Raw genomic sequence first — 21772 nt, 5'->3', positions numbered from 1 at the left:
GGAACTGGCAATCTGGATACAGGTGTTAATGATGGAGATGGAAAGAAATAACACATTCATGGTGTATTTTGGGGGGAAGCATCGACAGATTTGCTGATCAATTTGGAGAGCAAGGGAAAGAGAAGGAAAAGATGATTTCTGGGTTTCTGGTCTGAGCAACTATAAGGATGAAGATGTCATTTACTAACCTAGAAGGACTTTGGTTGTGAGAGGAGAAGTACTGCAGAAAATAAACATCAAAAAGCCAAATCTTGAAGAAGTTTAAGATTCACACACAGGTCAGGTAGAACAGGAAGGGTGAAAGGAGACTATAAAGGAATAAATAGTAAGGTTAGGGGGAAGAAACGAGAAGACACTGGTATCAAGAGAGTAAGAGAGAAAAGTAATTCAAAAAGGAGGAAATGATCACATGGGTCAAATATTGCTAAGAGGGCAAACAAGATAATGATAGAGAAATTTGTTATATTTGATAATAGGATGCCACCTGGATCTCAACAACAGCAGTTTCAGTGGGTTAGCTGTGTCAGAAGTCATACAATGAGTAAAAATGAAAGGGACCAATGGTAATAGAAGGAAAATGTGTACACCATTTTGAAAAGTTGAATGAGGATGGGAAGCAGAGAAATGGGATAATAGCTGGAAAAAGTTTTGGAGTCAAAAGCAAAATTTGGAATGGGAGACAGTAGGGCACATTTACAGTCTGATGGTAAGGAGCCAACAGAGAGAAAAGAATTGAAGACATACTAAAGAGTAGAGAAGAAAAGCAAGGATGGGATTCAGAATAGCACTGGAGTCTCTGATAGGAAGGACACTTCCTCGATAACAATGGGAGGAAAGAATAAAGTGGGAGCTTCACGACAGAATGATGAAAGAGTTTTGTCTAGTGGTTTTTTTTAATTAAATGACTTACAAGATGAGGTCATCAGTTAAGAGTGAAGATGAAAGAGGAGAGGTGGGAAGTTTGAAAAGAAAACTTACAACTTATAAAATCTTGGGTTCAAGGAAGCCCAATAAGAAACACAGGGAGGACAGAACTGGAAAAGCTGAGTGAGGAGCTTAGTAAGTCCTCTCCCCTAAAAGCAGTGATAAAACTAAGTAAGTTGTTGAAAACAATCATTTATAGATATTGGAAACTGACCAAATGTATACAACGTATAGAGAAGCATTTATTTAAGAAAAATCTACCGAATCAATAAAAGTGAGCATTTGGCATTTTGGCCAGGGGCTACTGCTACCCCCACCCCTGCCCTAAGTGGCCCATTTGTCCTATCAAGGCCAGCATGGCAGTTTGTGAGGACAAAGAACTCTGCTGCCAGACTAGTGAGGGCTGAATTTAATAAGAATTCCATGTCTAGCAGCTTTGTCAAAAACAAAAGAGTTCTAAGTAGCAAACAATTAGGGGAGGCTAACATCTCAACTAGCCTGAGGCTGTGACAGAGACTGGAGCAAGGGCAGACCAGTCGAAATTTAACAAGATCCAGGAACAAGACAACTACAGAAGGCCTTGCTAATCAAGAATCATATACACAGCAAAACTGTGCTTTAAAAAGAAAGATGAAATAAAGATATTCCAATATAAAGTACTCAATAAACATTCATTGAATGAATCAATGACTCTGCAAAAGACAATGTGCAACAAGGTGATATAAATGCCCTTCTTTATCCTGAAGCATGCAGGATACAAAATAAATAAAATACACTGCTTAACAGGCCTCGGGGATTGGTTCATCAGGAAATAGTGAGGTGTCAATTAATATAAGGAAGTAAGTAAGGAGAACATCCAGAAATTCAGGATGTGAGGGATCTGGCTGATCACAGGAGAAGCATAAGAGATACATATATAGGCAGTTCTTGCTTGGCTTGGTAGTGCAGGAATGTAAAAATAATGACACAAGCTGAAACTATGAAGAGCAATCTTAATAATTCATGAAAAAATTACAATTGTTCTGTGACCATTAAAAAAATTTGTCAAAACACTAATAACCTTTACAGTCAGTTATAAATGTACAGGAAAATTCTATAAAGTAAAAATAATAGTATTTAGTACACTGTAACCAAAATATTAGAAACACTGAGAACTAAAGTGTTTTATTTCTATGAAATTTATCAAGAGTACTTTGAATAGTGCTTGCCTTCTTCTAACTTTATAACTCAGAATAGAAAGCAAGCATCTCTTTTAATCCTTAGCAAACTGTCATACTCCCTTTTAAGTTTGTATCAGCTTCCAACTTTTCACGTTTTGTACTTTCAATGTTGTGAAATATTACTCAAAGTTCCTTTAATGTGAAGTTTTTTGTCTATTTCACTATCTTTGGGATATCTTCATCCTCTTGTCACATTTTCCTCATTTATGCTGATAAGGTGTCCTTCACTAGGTTCCTCTGGCTTCACATCTAAAGTCTCTCAAATGACAGCAACGGCAATATTCCCAGTTAGCTTCTTCTTCTATAGCTTTACTTACAGTGGGTTGGAATTTTACTTCCAGTGCTATCACTTTTCATTTTTTGGTTCCCCTTTCATCTTTGTCAGCCAATTCCCTCTTCTGATTAACGAATTTTGCGAAATGTGACTTGGGTATATCACAGGAAATAAGGAGGCAAGACAATGACATGCTCTTCTGTCTGTGTATGAAATGAATACTGAGTAACAGGTACCAAATGACCAATCACGAACAGACTTTGGAAGAACGGTTGTGACTAGTCATTGATCATCCGGTGCCTCTGTTACTTACACAGAGATTTGTAGACCAAAGAGATAGCACGGAAGTTTGTATTTTATGGGGTTAATCATATTTAATATATTGTGGTAACTTCAAATTTTAACTATGTTGTTGAAGTATTGATATTATTTAACTAAAAACTGAAACCTCTGTATATCAGAACAGTGCAGGACTGTGTGGAGTACAGAAAAGGAATTAGAGAATGGATGGTACTTTGACTTCCTTGATTGTTAGTGTTAATCAACCTGTTCTTTCATCTTACTAAGAACTTTGCTTTCTTTAAAATGCAAAAGTCATAATTTTTAAAAGAACTGTATTAAATACTGGTTGAAATACGGCCAAAATATTTTAGGGTATATTTTGTCATAATGCAGCCTGATGAAAAGAAAATTTTCTAAACCAGTGTGGGAAAATATTGGGAAACACCAACAATTATGCTAACTTTAAACATTTTCATTTCTGTTTAAATGATCTGTATAACACTTCTATTACCTTGGCAATGAAATAGTCCCAGATACTGAGCTCAGGTGGGATGAACTTCTCTTTGACTGTCAGTGACTCCTGGCTTACTGGTGGTGAGGAAGAGGCCACTGGGGCAGATTCTCTGCAAGACATTTTTGATGGCCTAAAACGTTTGCTCTGTTTCTCTCCTTCTTCCACTAGTGAAGAAACTAATAAGAATAAAATAAAGTATTAATAAAATAAGTACTATTTACCTGTACTGATTTCACTTATTTTTACATAAGACCTAAGGTTAACTACAAATAAGTATATACACAAAACTGAGATTATTATTATGATAGGTAAGATGGTGTGAGAGAAAAATTACCTTGTATAGCAATCTTTGTTTTTGTCTCAACTTGTCCCTTACTCTCTGAATGTAGTTAACAGGGTATAATATCTGCCTGTAAATGAGTCTGTAATTTAGCTAAGACCCATGACAGAAAATTATCTACATGTTTCTAGTTTTTTTTTTTTTTTAAGAATATCATGGGGGGTTGCGGAAAAAGTATCATGAGATGTCAGCAGTAATTAAAGGCAACAACTCACTTAACAGATTCTTCACTAATCACTTGGCCTTCTATCTACTACAAAACTACATTTTTCACCGCTAATGTAAGAAAAATTTAAACACCATAACTACTTACTAAACCGATTCAGGCCTTTAGAAATGGCTTGAAGACAGAATTTTCTAGTCAATGGAGCAGCAAAGAAGGAGAAAATCCAATCTTTATTGTTTTAACTTCTAAACATTTAACAGTTAGCCAATATTCTCTTAGTATTTTACCTTAGAATATAGAATTACAAATAGAATTACAAATCTGTAATCAACACTAAGCCACAAGATGCAAATCACCAGTAGAGAATCAAGGATCTCCTGGACATAGGCATGATCTAGTAGAAAAGTAAACAACTCCATATTGACACACCAGTATTCTCCTTCAATGGTTCCAGTGAGAATTTACTTACCTTCCAAAGGAATACAAGTATTTGTACTGTAATATGATTTTGTTTTGCTGCTTGAAGCTACTCAGCTTGCATAAACAGCATGCTCATGCATTATATCAAGCTACAGCCAAGCCAAGTTTAACAGAGTAATTATTTCAGAAAAAATGAAATTAACATCAATAAAATTAGTATACTAAGAGATTGCTAAAAAGTGGTATGATTATTACATAATCTTTCAAATGACTTTAAAAGGAACCATCAGATTCAATGTGTAATTTTTTTCTCTGTTCTTATAAGCAATTGATAAACAATAATCATACTTCTAATATCTGTTGCATGCATTTACATACATTCTAAAACTTGAGCACTGGTTTTACCAAATTCTCACTAAGTAAAAAAATTTAGAATACAGAGGTATTTTTTTATCTGTCAAAAACTAATGCTTTAAGATAAATTTATCATTTCATTTTCACATTTCAAATTTATTATTTTACTGTTTTGCCTGTTTTGGTTTTAGATTATTAGAAGGCATGTAACGTGAACATAGATTCTTAGGAAAAAATAAAACTTACAAACAATGCTAAATTCATAGATTTTTACCGAGATTGCTATGTCATAATAAAGCAGAGTTTTCAAAAGCAAAACGTAAGAAAAAGTTTTTTTACAGAGAAAAACACTTGAAAGTACAGTGTGTAAACCCAGACACATGACAAGAAAATAAAAGATCAACCAGACTGCAGGGAAATGTCTAAAATTTCAAACTCAATTGCAGGAGTATAAAACTACTTATCAAAACACTTGTGATGAACAAGGACAATAGGGGGAAAACGGCAAACAGGTTCATAGTACTGAATGTTATATTACGTGAAATGCTACAAGTAGAATGACCTAAGTGACACCTCCCAGCAAACAAGAAATGATGTGTGGCCTGGCATTAGGGTAGACCCCCCTTCTCCTCCTTCAAACTGCAGTTAGACCTGAGACAGCTTTACGCTTAGGTCACGCTGGGGGTATCACGAAGCGCAGGGACACCAACAGAGACTGTACAGCTCTGAGTGCTTGACCATTTGTCTCTGAAAAGAGCTAGTAATAAAATATCAAGAACTGTGCAACTCCTTGGATAAAAACTGACTCTACTGTTCCATTGTTAAGGTAGTGAATGGCCACTTTACTAGTAATAAAAGAAAAAGTCAGTATTAGGGAGAAATAAAAAGGAACACGGGTACAGATAGAGCTTAGGAATTATAAGGGGCATGAAGATGCCAGAAAGTGGGTAAAGAAAAACTAAGGTATGCATGGGAATAACAATTCTTGTAACTGCAAATATTATTATGAAACAATAAAAGTTCTTTAAAGATTTTGTTTCACTTTACCATATGTAATAAAAAGTGAAAGTATGGATTTCTGTTTGCAGAAAAAAAGTAAGTTTTTGAAAACTGCTATTATTTAGCCGATTGTCCACTTTAAAAATTAACCATAGCAACAAAATAATTCAGAACTTCATGAACATACACTCACACTATAGTTTAATTAATTAGAAAAAATAAATCCCTCGTTAACAGGTAATGTGGAAATCACAAGGTAGATTAAAATTAAAAAATAAATTACTAATTTATGTACATTAACAATTTTGTTAAGAATTCTGACCTGCCAAGCTAAAGTCTAATAAAAATCAACTGTCATGTTCCTATATTATAAAACTTAAGTCATATTTAAATTTGTCACTAAAAGTACATTAAGCATACAACATACATGCAGAGAGAAAAATAATTTAGTTCATAAGACCATCACTGCAAGAAAATTAAAATCAGAATTTACATCAGAACAAGGAAAACAAATGGTGACTTTTAAAATCCTCTCAAAGTACCAAGTTTAAGAAAACACTTTTTAAAAGACAGATTTTTAGGGGTTCTAAGCATGTATTTCACCTTCAATATACAATACATTGATACAGAATAAATTGTCAGGAAAATGAAATATTCTAGACTTCTCAGTTTTCATTTGGCCAAATTTAAATACTAGAAATTTTATATATATATATATATAAAAGACTCTTGGCTGAATTCAGATCGACTTTTCTAAAACACACTATTTTACTTCCTTGGTCAACAATGTATACTGAATATTATTGAGTGAAGTTACACTCCCGGGACATCATGATTACGTTCTGCAATAATTCAAACATGCAGGGTTGCTGCTTACTTACAACCTAAAATTTATCAAGCTGCCATGCTGCTGTAGTTGGTGTGCTTTCAGAACAACATAAGAATGCCTTCAAACACTGAGATTTCAGAACTCTGCCTTATAGTGAAAGCCACCCTTGCTTGTCTCCTGTCTTGGTTGATTTTCTATTCTTAGATTTTGTCTCTCCAACTGTCAGTTTATCCACTTCACAGGACTGCTACTCCTAATTACTATTACTACCTTTACTATCTACCATTGCACTTTTCCTTTTTCCTTTGTTTTTCTATTTCTTTCTTTTCTGTCTGCTCTTACACAAACTAGATCAGCTTTAGAAACAGCAGGCCTTTGGATTCATCATTAAATGAATATACTCCTTTTTCCTAGTTAGCAAACTGATGAATCAAATCATTCACGTTTTCTATAAATGCTCCTTTAGTTACATCCATGATTGATTGTATTCAGAAAGGCTCCTGGGTTCTCACAGACAGATGACCACCATATAACCTGGGATGTGCTATATCCAGCCCTACCACTAAGTAAACCACGTTTAAAGTATCCTATATTATTTGACTATCATGTTTCAATCCAAGAGATTAAATGTATAGATGCAGATAATTTTTGTTCACTTTGATTATTTAGGATTTAATAAGTGGTGAGATAGAGTTTATGATATGGTATTTGTAATTATAGCTAAATCTGAGTGGTTAAACGAACAACCTGGACTTTGAGTAAGGTTGTTTATTCACCTGTGCTCAGAAATGCTCCAGGAGTTGTTGAAACTGAGACCTGTTGACTGGTTAGTAAGAATGTATTTTTAATTTTTTATAACTATATAGACATTTGGTATCAAGAATTTATCCCTTTTTAACATTTTACATCAACAAGATCAGAGTCTTAAATCATTTTCTCTTAGAACATACTACAAAATAGGGCAAAATTTACTTATCAATTATTTATTTAAAACTAATTTTAGTAGACTTTATAAATCTTACTCCCTCTTAGACTTTGAAAGTTTTTCTTTAAATGAATTCAAATATCTGAAGTTAAGTATATGTTCCAAGATAAGTGTCTAAGTTAGCTTTTCCTTTTTTTAAATCCATATAAAAAATAAAACACAGGAAATTACTCTTTAAAAATCATAAAGAGGATGTTACACAAATTAAAATATTGTTAAAAATTTGAATACCAAGATTATCACATATGGGTTAATAAATTACAAAAAGAAAACTCAGGCAGAAATCATCATGAAGATGTATAATACATATTGTTTCAACATTAGAGACTTGAGAAAAGAGGATACAATTGTTTAAAATATTTATTTTACATGGTATTATGAACACTTACAAATCTAAAACCCCTAATGGCTGGAATCATAATATGCAGAACATAAAGCAACCTTATTTGAAATGTTTTCCAGTCACTTCAAGTCATAGTCTGATTTATTGTGGTTAGCACTGACATTTCTTTATTTCTACACATTTAAAAATGTTAAAGTCTAAGGAATAGAAAATATCAAAACAAGTAATTTAAAAGCAGAATAAAAAAGCAGAGATGGTTTTCTAAAATGCTAATTGTTCTAAATCAAGAATATGGCTTGATTAACGGAAATTTTTCAATTCTCTGTTATAAAAGCCAAACAAAATAAAACTTGCCCACTGTACCCCAGCCCCTCCAACACAACACAAAGCAAGCTGAACTATAAAAGCCTATTTCTAAAGCTAATATCTTGCCTGCAAGACTGGGAGGGCTATGAGAACTGATGGTTGAAAGAGCTTTGGAAAAGCCCACACATTCCATGGAGAATACCACTACCTGGTGGGGGCTAGGCATAGCAAAGTACCTTCCTGCCAAAGAAAGAAGAGAGAAGCTGTATTTGGGACAGAACAAAAACCAATGTTACAGTATATTTCAAAACAAAAGAAAATTTCAATAGTAAAAGGTTTAAAATTATATTACATAGTTCTAATCACTGGTGCACAAGTATTTTAAAGTTTGAAAATTACACCAGAAATTTTATAGTGCATTTCTACCATGGAACAATTTGTTCATGCTTTGAGAAAATGGTCTATAACAAGAACTTTCTGTGAATAAACTAAAATGTAATTACTTTTAACAAAGTTATCATTCACATGAATAAATAAAACTTCAGCCTAAAAAAAATAAGTAAGTAAAACATTAAAAACTAACCAGGTAAAGCTTTTGAGTGCGTCTGTTCTTTGCTGGGGACATGTGCACCTCCACCAAATACAGCAGACCACATTTTTTCATTTAGAGGATGGGCCACAATCCGAAATAGTTCGTTACTAGAATGTGTTGCCAAGCCATGGATGAAGAGACTAAGATACACTGCTGTGAGAATCTCACAGAGTAAGACTGTAAGCCCTGACTGGGCTTCTTCCCCGGAAGAATTCAGAAGTCGAATTAGAGAAGTTATTCCTAGGAGAAACAACAAATGTAGTTACCATTGACAGTAAACTTAAAAAATTAAAATTTAACCATATTTTCTAATTTTTGAAAAAAACTTTATTGCATCAGGATTAAAACATTTTCTTCTCTAAATTCATAGACAGGTAGCGATTACTGTAGTTAATGCATAAATGCCGAGCTATTTGCTGAATTTAGAGAAACGCTAGAAACCTAATCTGATTCAAATCAGATAGATAAAATTTAGTTGTCACAACAAATGTTTTCTATTACAACAAAAGTAAAATTATAAAAAGTGATATAACAAGACATTTGAGTTATTATAATATGACGATCAAGGAAAAACTAATGTTATGTAACTAGATAATTTATAATGAGTGGTGAATAATGAACTGGTATCAATTCTAATAATACTTAACAATAATGATCACATAGCAAAACCAAACCAAAACTACTTTTTCCTCATCTGATTAAGTTCAATAAGGCTAATAAAAAACTCACACATATATAAATTATTTATACCTGGCCACTGAGCTGGTGATGTATTGGGAGTGATGGCTTCATCTAAGCTTCCTGTTTTCAAAGAATGTCGTCGGGGAAGCAATACTGTCTGATACACCATTCCAGTAAACTGATTTGTTTGAAATGAACTAAGAGAAAAAAAATTAATAATAATAATCTACAATGATAATAAAAACAATATAATAAAACAACAGCAATAATAATAATATATAATGAACTAAAATAATTTTCACATGTAACATTTTCACGTTTTAGATCTAACTTCTAGGGTACCTTAAATACAAAATTTTGTGTATTAGTTATACTGCTTTACATTTAAGTACTGTACTTTACAGTCTAGTACTATAATGCAACAAAGTGTTCTTTAAATTATCTAAATTAAAACAGGTATGAAAGCTTTTAAATATATTTACTAAAAGACACAGAATATGTACAAATGAGAAAATCAAATCATTATTGACCACAAACAGCAAGCTTATATATCACAATTTAAAACAAGGTTATTGAATCAAATATAAAGCCAGTTTAGGTTCAGTGTGATATTTAATGGCTATTCTACCCTACATCATGCTAGGTTACATTAGATACATGCACCAGGTAACCAGGCATTTAATGAAAAACCTGGTTTGTCCTCCTGTGAAATTTATAGTCTGATAGGGAATCAGACACACATAATTTTATCACATTGCTTTTAAAGACAAAAACCTGTGCTCTGATAGCCAAAGAGTAGTATTCACACAATTTGGGAATTCAGGGTAAGCTTCTCTTAGTAAGTGGCTAAAACTAAAATAAACTAAATAAACAGATAAATGAACAAAATAAATTACAGCTTGACATAAACTATGAAATAAATCTGAGAGAAAATGGTATGAAAAATTTGTTAAATCCTGTCAGTAGTTCCTATATAACATGTTAGGTAAATGAATATAATATTTAAATATAGCATATTTATTGGTTTAGATCTGTTCTAACTGTCAAGTCCTATTAGTCACAACATTTTGATGCATATGTAAATGGTTCTCTTGCTTTACTTTCCACTTTCAAGGTGGCAGAGTAACAACAAAAGAATCCCCCCTGCTAAAGTAAATATAAGGAAATAATGAGAAGGATAAAAATAGGTTGATGAAAATAAATTCACATTTAATAACACGAAAGTGAACTTTTGGAGGACTAAGTTAAAGAAAATTAGGATGAAACTACCACGGGATTCCATAACCAGAGTTGTAAGCTGAGGTGACTCATGGGAGAATTCAAACACATAAGATAAATAATCAAAAATCAACACAAAGGAAGGCTGACATGTTAAGAGACAACAAACTCAGAGAAGTGCCTACACCTGAGGAAGCAGACTTAGGAGAACATTAAAGAAAGTGGTTAATACACAGAGAAGTTAAAAAAAAAAAAAACTCAAGAAACAGTAAGTTACAAAAAAAAGTGGCTACTTAATAAAGAGATATTAAAAATGAAAAATAGAATTTCTAAAATATAAACTCAAATAGCTAAATAAAAGATAGGACATTGCTGAAGAATGAATTAGTGTCTGGAAAATGAAGTTAGGATTTATTCTTAAATGAAGCAAAAAGAAATAGAGAAAAGGATCATTTGAGAGGAAAGCTAAAAGGCAAATAAGAGGGACACATACAAGTTCTAATATCTATTTCATAGGGAAGGAAAGAGAAGAGTGAAGATAAAATATTTAAAGAAATAGAGTAAGGGAATTCCAAAGAACTAAAGAAAGACACAATATCCCAGTGTCAAACTATTTTTTAAAAGCCTAGATAAATTATAGTGAATATGAAACCTTAGGATATAAAGAGAAAAATCATAAACATCAAATATCGTGTAAAATTTTTCTCAACTCCAAGTCAGTCACTCCCTTCTCTGTGCATCCTGAGACATTTACTATCTATTATTTTATAGGACGTATCATTTAAGTATTATGTCATGCTACATATCATTAATCAGTTCACATGGTTGTCTCTAATTAGACAGACCTTAAGGAAGGAGACCTTATTCCAGTGTGTATCACAATACCTAACACTAGGCAGTGAAAAATAAAAGGCTGCTAAATAAAGTTATATTGTGAAGAGTTTACTTGAGATGCATTTGCCATTAAGACATAAGGTAAAATTTCAAAGATGGAAACAAAAAAGATTCAATACCTCAGCCATATGCTTTTGCATTATTTAAAGTGGACTGCTGTGTACAGTATTTCTAAATCAAAATCATACAAATTATCAAACCTCATCAGTTACTGCAAACATTCTTAAATTTCATAAAAGATACTTACCTGTAGTTATGACTACCACAAAGGCACTGATAAATACAAGCAGAAAGTGAGGCTGCTAAAGTATGCATTACATATACCTGGGGGAAAAAACAAAAAATTACTTTAAGTATAACTTCATTAAAAATTTAGTTTTCAAGATCCAATATAACCAGCATTTTTAAAAAGATGAAAAAACTATTTCCCCCTTATAAATGTTTCCTTTTTCCCTTAATATTAATTTCTGTCTGGAGAGGCCTTGCTACAAACAAACAAAACCTGAGGCCTCTGGCAGAAATTATAAAACACACAACTGCCACCTAATTTCTATTTCAAGCACAAATGAGAACAGACATTAGCTATTCAGTAGTGCAATGAACCATGCATTAAAAGCAAGCTCCCAAGACTCAACATGCTCCTTCCTCAAGCAAAATATGAAGCCCAGCCTGATGATGACAGTTCACTTATGAACAGATCACTGAAGAATAGGCTTCTGCACATTCAAGTTACTACAGAAAGCAATTTGGAGAGTGGCATTTCAGAGAAAGAGGAAGGTATGAATTACAGCAATTGAAAGGCAAGTATTTGTACTGAGGAAAGACAGGACTCTTAATATGGCATGAGAAGAGAAAAAACAGAAGTAGATCTGAGGATGGAGACACTTAACCTAGGTAAGAAAGTAGACTAGACTATTAAAAGGCCAGGTTCTTGATCTGATTATGAAGAATGATACTCTTACGTGCAGATTAAAATCTAATTGCTATTTTTCCTTCTGTTATGAATAGCCATGTGATATGAATTAAAATCAAAGGTAGCATCATATAAAGGAAGACAGCAAAGGCCTCATATAGGAGACTACAAAAATAATCATAATATTTTCCAGCTTCTCCAATCAAAAGGTGAAGTCTATTTCTCCACTTATTGAATCTGGGCTGACTTGTGACGTGCTTTGTCTAAGAGGACCCAGCAAAAGTGATGTGTGATTACTGAAACTAGTTCTCAAAATGCCTTGCAAATTCCACTCTTGCTCTTTAAATTCCTGGAACCACTATGTGAAATAACCTAGGTGAAATGGTTAATTTTATCTGTTTACTTCATTAGGCCAAGGGTGCCCAGACATTTGGTCAAACATTATTCTGTGTGTGCCTCTTAGGGTGATTTTGGATGAGATTAACATTTGAAATGGTAGACTGAGTAAAGCAGATTGCCCTCCCTAGTGTGAGTGGCCTCATCCAACTGAAGACCTGAGTAGAACAAAAAGGCTGAGTATGAGGGAACTTCTGCCTGGCTGCACTGAGCTGGGACATTGGTCTTTTCCCACTTTTGTACTAGAACTGAAACATTGGCTCTTCTTGGGTCTCAGTCCCGCTGGTGTCTGGACTAGAACTTACACTAATAGCTCTCCTGGTTCTCAGGCGTTTGGACTCAGAGTGGAACTACAGCATCTGTTCTCCTGGGCCTCCAGCTTGCCATCTGAAGATCTTGAGACTTCTCAGCCTCCATAATTAAGTGAGCCAACTGCTTATAATAAGGCTTTTTCTACACAAACACACACCCACACACACACACACCCTATTGGTTCTACTTCTCTAGAGAACCCAGACTAATACCCTAGGGTTGCCTGCTGGTGGATAAGACACACATGACCCAGTCTCCTGTCAGTCCTGCAAACAGTCTGCCAACCACCAGAAATGTAAATAAGGCCATCCTATGTCATCCAGAATCCAGTCTATCTGCCAGCTGACCAAAGACAAGTGAAAGTATCCAGCTATCAGTCGAGCTGACTCAAAAGAGAAGAACTGATGAGCCAATCCGCAGAATCATGAGCAAAATAGATCATGGCTATTTTGAGCTACTTATGTTTCAGGATGGTTCTTTAAGCAGCAAAAGCAGATATACCAGGGGCCTACTTATTATTAAAGTTAAATACAGAATAAAGTTTGGTTAAATGAGCACAATCTGAAGAAAATTAAATTTCTAACTGTATAATATGCAATGTGGGCATTTATACTACTGAGCAGTATAAGAAATAAACTGGCAAAATTAATTTATAAAAGTTAAGGTTATCCAAGAGGGTAAAACTATAGGAGAAGCCACCATTAGACAAGAAGAAAATGGAAATGGTGTGATATCACAGCCGGCTAGGTGGGAGAGAATCAGATGACAGATTATGCAGAGAAAAAAAAAAAAGAGAGATACTTACACACTAGTACTTTTACATGATATTAAGTTTCTGTCTCTAAAACACCACCAAATTTTTCGCTAAGTTTACTGCTAAAGAATTACTCATACATGTGCATACACACTTATTACTCTTACCTTAATGAAGTGGTTAAATAAAACTAAATAAAAATTAAAATTTCAAGTACCCTATTAGGTATAAGTAACATAAGTAAGATGAGCCTGGCCTATAACCAGAAATTTTCTTTGATCAAGATCAATAAAAACCTGTAATGTAACAATCTGAATGTATAGTCTGATGTTTAACATTGTTTATAAAAAGCCTTAACACTTATCTTTTCGTTTTATCATACTTAGTATACAGGAAATTAAATGTCTGAAACCAAGCATACTTACTTTATTGCTCTGGACATCAGGATGGGGTGGTGAATCAAAGTTTATGATGGCGTGTAAAATATCATGTGTTAAATTACTAAGGTGCAATAACGGATTGGCAACTACTGTTTTGGCACTGGCTGTACAAGCAAAGAGAAGAGGTACTGAGGTTTGTTCTGACAGAGGGCTAGAAAATATTGGTTCTGCTGTTTCCTTAAAAACAAAGCAAAAAAAGGATAACTAATTATTTACAGTCACAATCCATTACTTAAGTAATTCAGGGGTCTCTCTGAAAAACTTCAGAACAATTAAAATTGAAAGCATAACAGAAACTTTCACGGGTAGAAGTGACCTGAGGAGGTTAACATTCTACCCATTACAATGAAAAATGATGGGACAATACTCTCTTATCACAAGGAGAAGCTCATTACCTCACAAGGCATTCATGTAAGAATGTTTAATATGAATTAAGCAGTTCACAGGGTCTGATAACAAACTGTCCTTAAACCACAATACATACATAAATCTAGAAATTCGTAATATGAATTTCACACAAAAATTTTGGAGCTTTACTTAAAGGAACCATAATTAAGAAAATCAACAATTTTAATACTTAAAAACTAAAAGATCAATCTCAAAAACTGTTTTTCATATATGCACTATTTTGACTGGTTATCACGTAAGTTACATACCTGCTGAGATTCTTGTAGAAGCAAAATCAATTCCATTCTCACAGATGCAAGACCCCCACCGTGGGACCCATGCAGTATGCAGTAACTAAGAAACATCCTCAAGAGTGACTGATATTTCAAAAGCCACTGTCTTTTTTTCTGAAAATTTTCTCTCAGTTGTTTCACTTTTGTTTGGTGAAGCACATCTTCAGCATCTTCATTTAATCCAAATTCATCTCCATTTTCACCAAATGCAGACTGTAATTCTTCAGGATCTGAACAATAGTCACAAGTCCTCTGAAGAGCGATCACCTCTTTTTCAAGCCAGTGGTACAGCTGGTATCGCAATTTCCCACCATCTATTTCATAACCAGTAGATAAGGTACGGAGTTCTACTGTGAGAATCTTTAAACATGCTCTAAATTTTAACTGAACTGCAATTATATCTTCTGATGGATCTAAAATGTCATTTTCATCTAGTGTGCTGAGAGATTCTGAGTAATTAGAACTTGTTTCATCTATTTTTTTCCCTATTTTTCTCTGTAAAGGCTTTAATTCTTTCATTGAAATAGGGAGATCCTCATTTTCTTCATCATTATCACTGTCCCATTTTAATTCTAAAGAGTCATCTTGAAATACAATACTTGGTTGGCTCCAGTCAAAAGAAAGAGTGGAATTTGACTGCTTCTCTGAGGAACCCTCTGAAGAAGATCCAAAACCATTTAGCAGTGACTGTGACCAATCAATAGCAGAAGACTTATCCTCCTTTGCATCCAATTTTAACGAAGAAGGGGAACACACTTTACTAGTATCCAGAAAACTAGATGTTCTACAAAAGGGTTTCGTTTTCTTGATGACTTTTGGCATCTTGGATAATACTTCCAAAGCCAACATGGGGCAGCCAGCTTTTAAATGAGCACTCGCAGTAGTAAAAAATAATCTTCTTTCACTTAAATTAATTGTTCCTGCCAGTCCACTCTTTCCTGTTAAACTCATGTGCGTGGAAAATGCATCAGATGATCCGAAATGACGTCTCAGCAAAAGAGGATGTGTTCTTAGATAATTGTAGAAATTAAAAACTGCAGGATTACAGGCTGACATCATGACATGATCTGAAAGTAAATTCATTTTATGAGCCAAGAAAAATTCTCCAAGAGTTGTCCTGTAGTCATTTTTCTCTATCATGGCATCTTACCCACCTGGTCTTGAGAGAAAAATTTAAGGCAACACGAATACATAGCATCAAAGAGACAAGAGCACATTTATAATAAAAATGTTCTAACACAGTCAGAAATGCTGATTTCACATCTCTTCAGGTAAAAATCTAAGACATTAAAAAATATCCAGTTACACACTCTTAGTTCTTTTTCTCCTCCTTCCCTGGACACTCCTCAGTCTGCTTTGCAAGATCTTCCTCATCTTTTCTACTTTTAAATGTGGAGTGTCCTAGAGTTCAGTACTTGCCTTCTTTTCTATCTACACTCCCTGAGTGAACTTCTACAGTCCAATGGCTTTAAACACTATCTATATGCTGATAACTTGCACATCTCTATTTCCAGTCTCAACTTCTCCTTGTGAATCTAGAATACTATATCCAAAGGCCTACATTTCCATTTACATGTAAAAATCTCTTGCCTCAATGCCCTTTTTATTTAGTGTGCCCTTGGTCTAAACCACTCTTTACCCAAATATCTGCACTGACTGATAACTCACCCATTTCAATTAAGTCTCATTTTAAAGGTCACCTTATTGAGAAGTCTTCTCTATCTAAAGCAACACTCTCCAAAATCTGCTCCTAGCTTTCCCCATATCATTTATCTACTGCTCAAATTAAAAACCCAGGAGTTAACCTTGACTCTTAATTCCTTCACATTCCATATCCAAACCAGTGCTATCAATCTTAAACCTTAAATCAACCTTAAATTTATATTCCAAATCCAACCACTTCTCTGTCTCCACTCCTACCATCCTGATGCAAGCCACTATTACCTTTTATTTTTTTCTTTTAGAATATAGGTTTAATTGGCTCTAAAAGTATATGATCATGTATGAATCCCAAATCAAAACACATCTTTGACATGAATATGTATAGGTATAAAAAAACTGACTGGAAAAGGCTTTTCTTTTTCCCTTTTCATTATACATAGGCCAGTTGGAAAATCTTCAGCTCCAATGGCTAGGAGACTTAAACAACTGAGTAACATGGCTTTCTCGTAAGTCTCTCCTAATAAAGACACACATTACTTCCTGATTAAATGATGGTACGTAAAAAGCTATGAACTTTTTATTAACCTTTTCCAATTAGTACACCAAATGATATGACACGTACTATACTTGCTAAATATATAATTCAATTCTACCCATGGAAAAATATTTGAAAAGCACAGCCCATCATTTTTATATGAATTTAAATAAAGAATTTCATTTTATATTAGCCTCTTGAAAAGCTTTAGCAAAGAGGGTTTCTAAAACAAAAGGCAGCAGTAGAACTCAAATGGGTACATTAAAAAAAATTCTCTACTTTATTTATCTCATGAACAAGACAGTCAAGAAGTTATTTAGCTTATTCATCACATCAGCTTTCTCTATACTGAATATATTTTTACTATAAAAATTATAATAGAATATTACTCAGCCATAAAAATAATAAAATAATGCCATTTGCAGCAACACGGATGGAACTGGAGAATGTCATTTTAAATTAGGTAAGCCAGAAAAAGAAAGAAAAACACCATATGATACCACTGTATGTGGAATCTAAAAAAATGAGACAAAAGAACTTATTTACAAACCAGAAGCAGACTCACAGATATAGACAACAAACTTAGGGTTATCAGCGGGGAAGAGGATGGGAAGGGGTAAACTGGGAGTTCGAGATTTGCAGACACTAACTAATACATCTATATAACAGATAAACAAGAAGTTTATACTGTATAGCACAGAGAACTATATTCAATATCTTGTAGTAACTTACAGCAAAAAAGAATATGAAAACGAATATATATATGTACATGTATGACTGAAGCATAATGCTGTACACCAGAAACTGACACAACATTGTAAACTGACTATACTTCAATTAAAAAAAAATATATATATATAAACTGATAACAAATGCACTAACTTCCACCTAAGATAAATTGACTTTATATCATTATCTTCTTCAAAACATTTATATTGAAATGTTGATAACATCTATGTTCAATACATCAATTACATAAAAACAGAAAATCCAAAGTCCTTGGTTTTCAAAGGATTTAGTTGCACAAGGAAAAAAGAAAAACCTGTATATATAACTCTGTGTCCCCAACTAAACCATAAATCTTAGATCATGCTTCAATTTGCTTTGTATTATCCCTTGGCACCCAACGGTGTGTTCTGCACCTAGCAAACACTAATAAAACTCCTGATTATTAACATCTTAGAAGTGTAGCTTACCATCATCCTCTCTGATAGGTTGGTTTATTAATGTTTCCAGAGCATTACTATAATCTTCCAAAATCCAATATGCCATACTCCGAAGAAAAGGATCATAATGCATATTTATATTCAATGAATTGAGTTCACTGATAGGAGAATCAATTCCCAAGACTTTTTTACATAAAATAGATTTGTATGTTGCAGATGCATCAAATTCAGACTCATAGAGTCTTGCTATTACAAGAGCCAACTGAATGTCATTCAATTTCTCAAGACATACCTTCAAAACAAGAAATTTTGTTTATAAATAAGCAAGGCTATCTTTTGTTTTAAGGTAAACTCAATAACTAGATGAACACAAAGTTTTATTAATATCTGAAATTAGTGAAAAAGGATAATTGCAAACAAAACAAGCTTCAGCAAATTTACTTGGCAATATTTATGCTAATCTAACAGCTAGTACTAAATATGTATTTGTAAAAAGAATTAGCCTAACAAGGAAATACTGAATAATTCTTAACAGCATCAATTCAGATGACATATTTTGTTGTATTCTTGAACTTTTACTCTTCCCCATCTACCTCAGCAGACTACAATGTTTCCAAATCAAAAAGTTGTTTTGAGTTACCTGCATGAAACTGAGCAAAAGGGTAATTTGAGAAAACTGTTACATTTTAATTTTAAGTGTTAATAATTTTTTAAGGTTTACTGAGAAATAATCAGTTAAAATTTTGCTAAGGTTCATCAACTAACAGAGACAAATACAGGTTCACACATGATAAAAGTGATAGGACAAACTTTTTATTTCTTTAATTTGTTCATAAATATTCTTAAGAGTCAGATCAACAACCTATCTCTACCAACCAACACAAGCTGGTTAATTTTAATTCTGTATAAATATCATTCAAGCTAAAAGACAAAATTTTAAAGTAACTATTAAATATTACCAGTTACTACAGGCATTAAGCCTTGTGTTATCTCCACTATACCTACACTGAAATTAAAAAAAAAAAATTTAGGCTATGGCTTAAAAAGATAAAAGAGCTTAAAAGGATGACAATGCTATTTTTAAAAAAATTCATTCATTACCTCAATTGCATCTCTGAGGCAACCAGCTAAAAGAAAAAATGCTGCAGAGTGTTCAAATCTTTGTTTTCCTAACAAAGAAAAAGCATTCTTTAAAGCTGCTTTACGCCATCTTTCATCCTCAAAATTGTGTCCGAAAAACTGTGTCATCTTGGAATCTTTTTGGGATCTATCAAGAAAAAAGAAAGTATGAAAATTCTGGAACACAATGTTTCTACATCAGACCCAATAAAGCCAGTCACTTAAAAGTTAAGACTCTAAAGAAATATTTACCACTTTATAAACTACTATGTATCTGCTTCTTTTCTGAGCAAAAGGACACTTATGGTAAACATTTGCTTTTCCATATAAATTCCAGAGATTACTGAAAAAATTTATTTCAAACTACAAAGAAAATTGCACTAGCAGCACTGTGAGAAATAATTTTTAAGCCCATGCAAAATATATAATTTATATTAACTTCTGTACTATTTTACCATTAAAACTTAATCAATCACCTTTACCCCAAATGCCCATCTGAAGATGACTTCAATGATCAAAATGCAAGGAATCTGTCCTGATTCAAAACAATCCTAAAATACCTAGTCTCTCAGAAAACTGACTGATACCATGATTTTCCCCCAAAGGTTGCAGTTCATATGGATACACCTACAACTGAACCCAAAATGAATAGTGGAGTATTTATGGTAATCATGTTCACTAAGTCTAGCTGGGAACAAGCAAAAGAGAAAAATTCAAAGTGACCCCAGCTCAATAATGGGGTCAGGGTCCTTAGGAAGAGGGGGTAGTTTGGAGAGAGAGCCTGGTCCACGAGCTCTTGAAAGGGCAGAGAGTAGATGTGTTTTCCAGACTCCACCAATTCATCTTCTTCCCTACTCCAGATAAAAGTTGCTGGTTTAGTTCTTTGTTCCATAGGAACATCATGAGAATTATTGAAATAAGCAAAAAAGTGTTTTGCTGCTCTAATAAACTTAAAAAATCTAATGTAACCTCATGTAACTAATGTAACCAGGTGTCACTAGAAGACATCTGGGCTTCTTCCACATAAAATACAAAAATAACTAAGAATCTACATAAATCACACTTACAAGAACAACAAATTGTTATTTCATACATTTACTCTTTATGAAAGGTTTTTCATTTTGAAGCAGTTTTCTTACCTACCTGTATAATCCCCAAATCACAGCTTTCTTTTTCATTGCAAGGTAAAAAATGGCAGCATCTAAAGGATCATTCTTTTTATAAAAGGCTGCTTTGGCTACCTATAATTAGAAAATTTCAGTCAAAATTTCACAGAAACAGTTTTTAAGTAAACAAATACTTTCCCTCATATGTAAGACTGGGATACATTCTCTATTTAGATGTTCAATAAATTTTTTTAAAAGTGTATGAATGCATGCACTCATATGCAAATTTATTTATTCATTCATTTTATAATTATAAAAATAATCATGGTGGTGGCCTACAAGATTACAGAGAGGTGGAAAGAGGAGTATGCTTTTTATTACAAGCTCTTCTGTACTGTTTTATTTTCCTAAATGTGTACATATATTATTTTGTAAAAACCAGACGTATACTACTAAACAAATATGTCAACTAGCAATTTAAGAACTAGATTCTAAATTTTAAAAAATTATGCTAACATGATATTGTGAAATATAAAGGCTATTTAAAAGCAATTTACTGCTTAAAAAAAAGAATCAGGAGAGAAAATATGGAATATCAATGAAAGAAACATGCAAAATATATTAATTCATTTTTATATCAAAATAAAACACCTACCTTTTCTATGCATTTGCGTAAGATGCGGGTATTCCGGACCCACCATCCCACTCCCATAGCTCTAAGTTCAGACCATGTGGGATCATCTTTCTGCATTGCTGGCAACATGTTCAGCAGTTCTTCTTCTGCTACTGAATGAAATGCCCAGGCAAAATGACTAGTAGACAGGCCTGAAGAAATGTCAAAATAACATTTATAAGAAATATAAACATCATTACATAATGGTAATCAGAAATATGTGTTCCATATTTGCAATAAAATGCCTAAACTTTGTATGAGACACACGGAGTTATAATTAAGTGTTTGGGGTTGGAGGGAATATGGATTATTTTTTTTCTTGCTTCTCCAAACAATGAGATCACATCAGTATTTTCTACAATGAGTATGTATTTTCTGTAATTAAAATATGTATTTTTTTAAGAGATAAGAAAAAATGCTTATGCACAAATGTCACTGTGCTGAGTATTTCCGTTCTCTAGTATGTTTAGTCTCCTATGGTCAACATTTGTTGCATGGAGTTAATTCCATGGAATTAAAAAAGCATCTAGGAGACAGTGTAACTGATGAACAGAACGTAAGAATGCAAAAACTCTGGAATCAGAATCCATAAATTAGGGAGGGAAGGTATAGCTCAGTAGTAGAGTGCATGCTTAGCATGCACAGGTGCTGGGTTCAGTCCCCAGTACCTCCATT

General features: G+C 33.4%; 1 protein-coding gene across 9 annotated transcripts in view; it reads right to left on the bottom strand.

The window, feature by feature from the left end:
• The window catches only part of DMXL1 (Dmx like 1), a 114736-nt gene that overhangs the window by 38693 nt on the left and 54271 nt on the right, over positions 1-21772 (bottom strand). For 6 of the 9 annotated variants that reach the window (XM_032476559.1, XM_032476560.1, XM_032476561.1 and 3 more), the window contains exons 20-30: positions 21080-21249; positions 20462-20559; positions 19301-19466; positions 18230-18491; positions 14813-15903; positions 14142-14333; positions 11589-11665; positions 9299-9426; positions 8540-8788; positions 8083-8196; positions 3212-3390 (exon numbers count right to left, since the gene is read on the bottom strand). In XM_032476559.1, coding sequence (XP_032332450.1) covers positions 3212-3390; positions 8083-8196; positions 8540-8788; positions 9299-9426; positions 11589-11665; positions 14142-14333; positions 14813-15903; positions 18230-18491; positions 19301-19466; positions 20462-20559; positions 21080-21249 — 2726 coding nt within the window. The remainder of the gene's footprint in view (positions 1-3211; positions 3391-8082; positions 8197-8539; positions 8789-9298; positions 9427-11588; positions 11666-14141; positions 14334-14812; positions 15904-18229; positions 18492-19300; positions 19467-20461; positions 20560-21079; positions 21250-21772) is intronic. The other 3 variants (XM_032476563.1, XM_006176020.3, XM_006176019.3) reach the window with 1 other exon arrangement.

This window comes from Camelus ferus, chromosome 3 (assembly GCF_009834535.1).
Source record: "Camelus ferus isolate YT-003-E chromosome 3, BCGSAC_Cfer_1.0, whole genome shotgun sequence".
Taxonomy (NCBI): domain Eukaryota; kingdom Metazoa; phylum Chordata; class Mammalia; order Artiodactyla; family Camelidae; genus Camelus; species Camelus ferus.
Note: the sequence above shows the minus strand (reverse complement) of the source record. Positions and strands in the feature narration are given on the sequence as shown.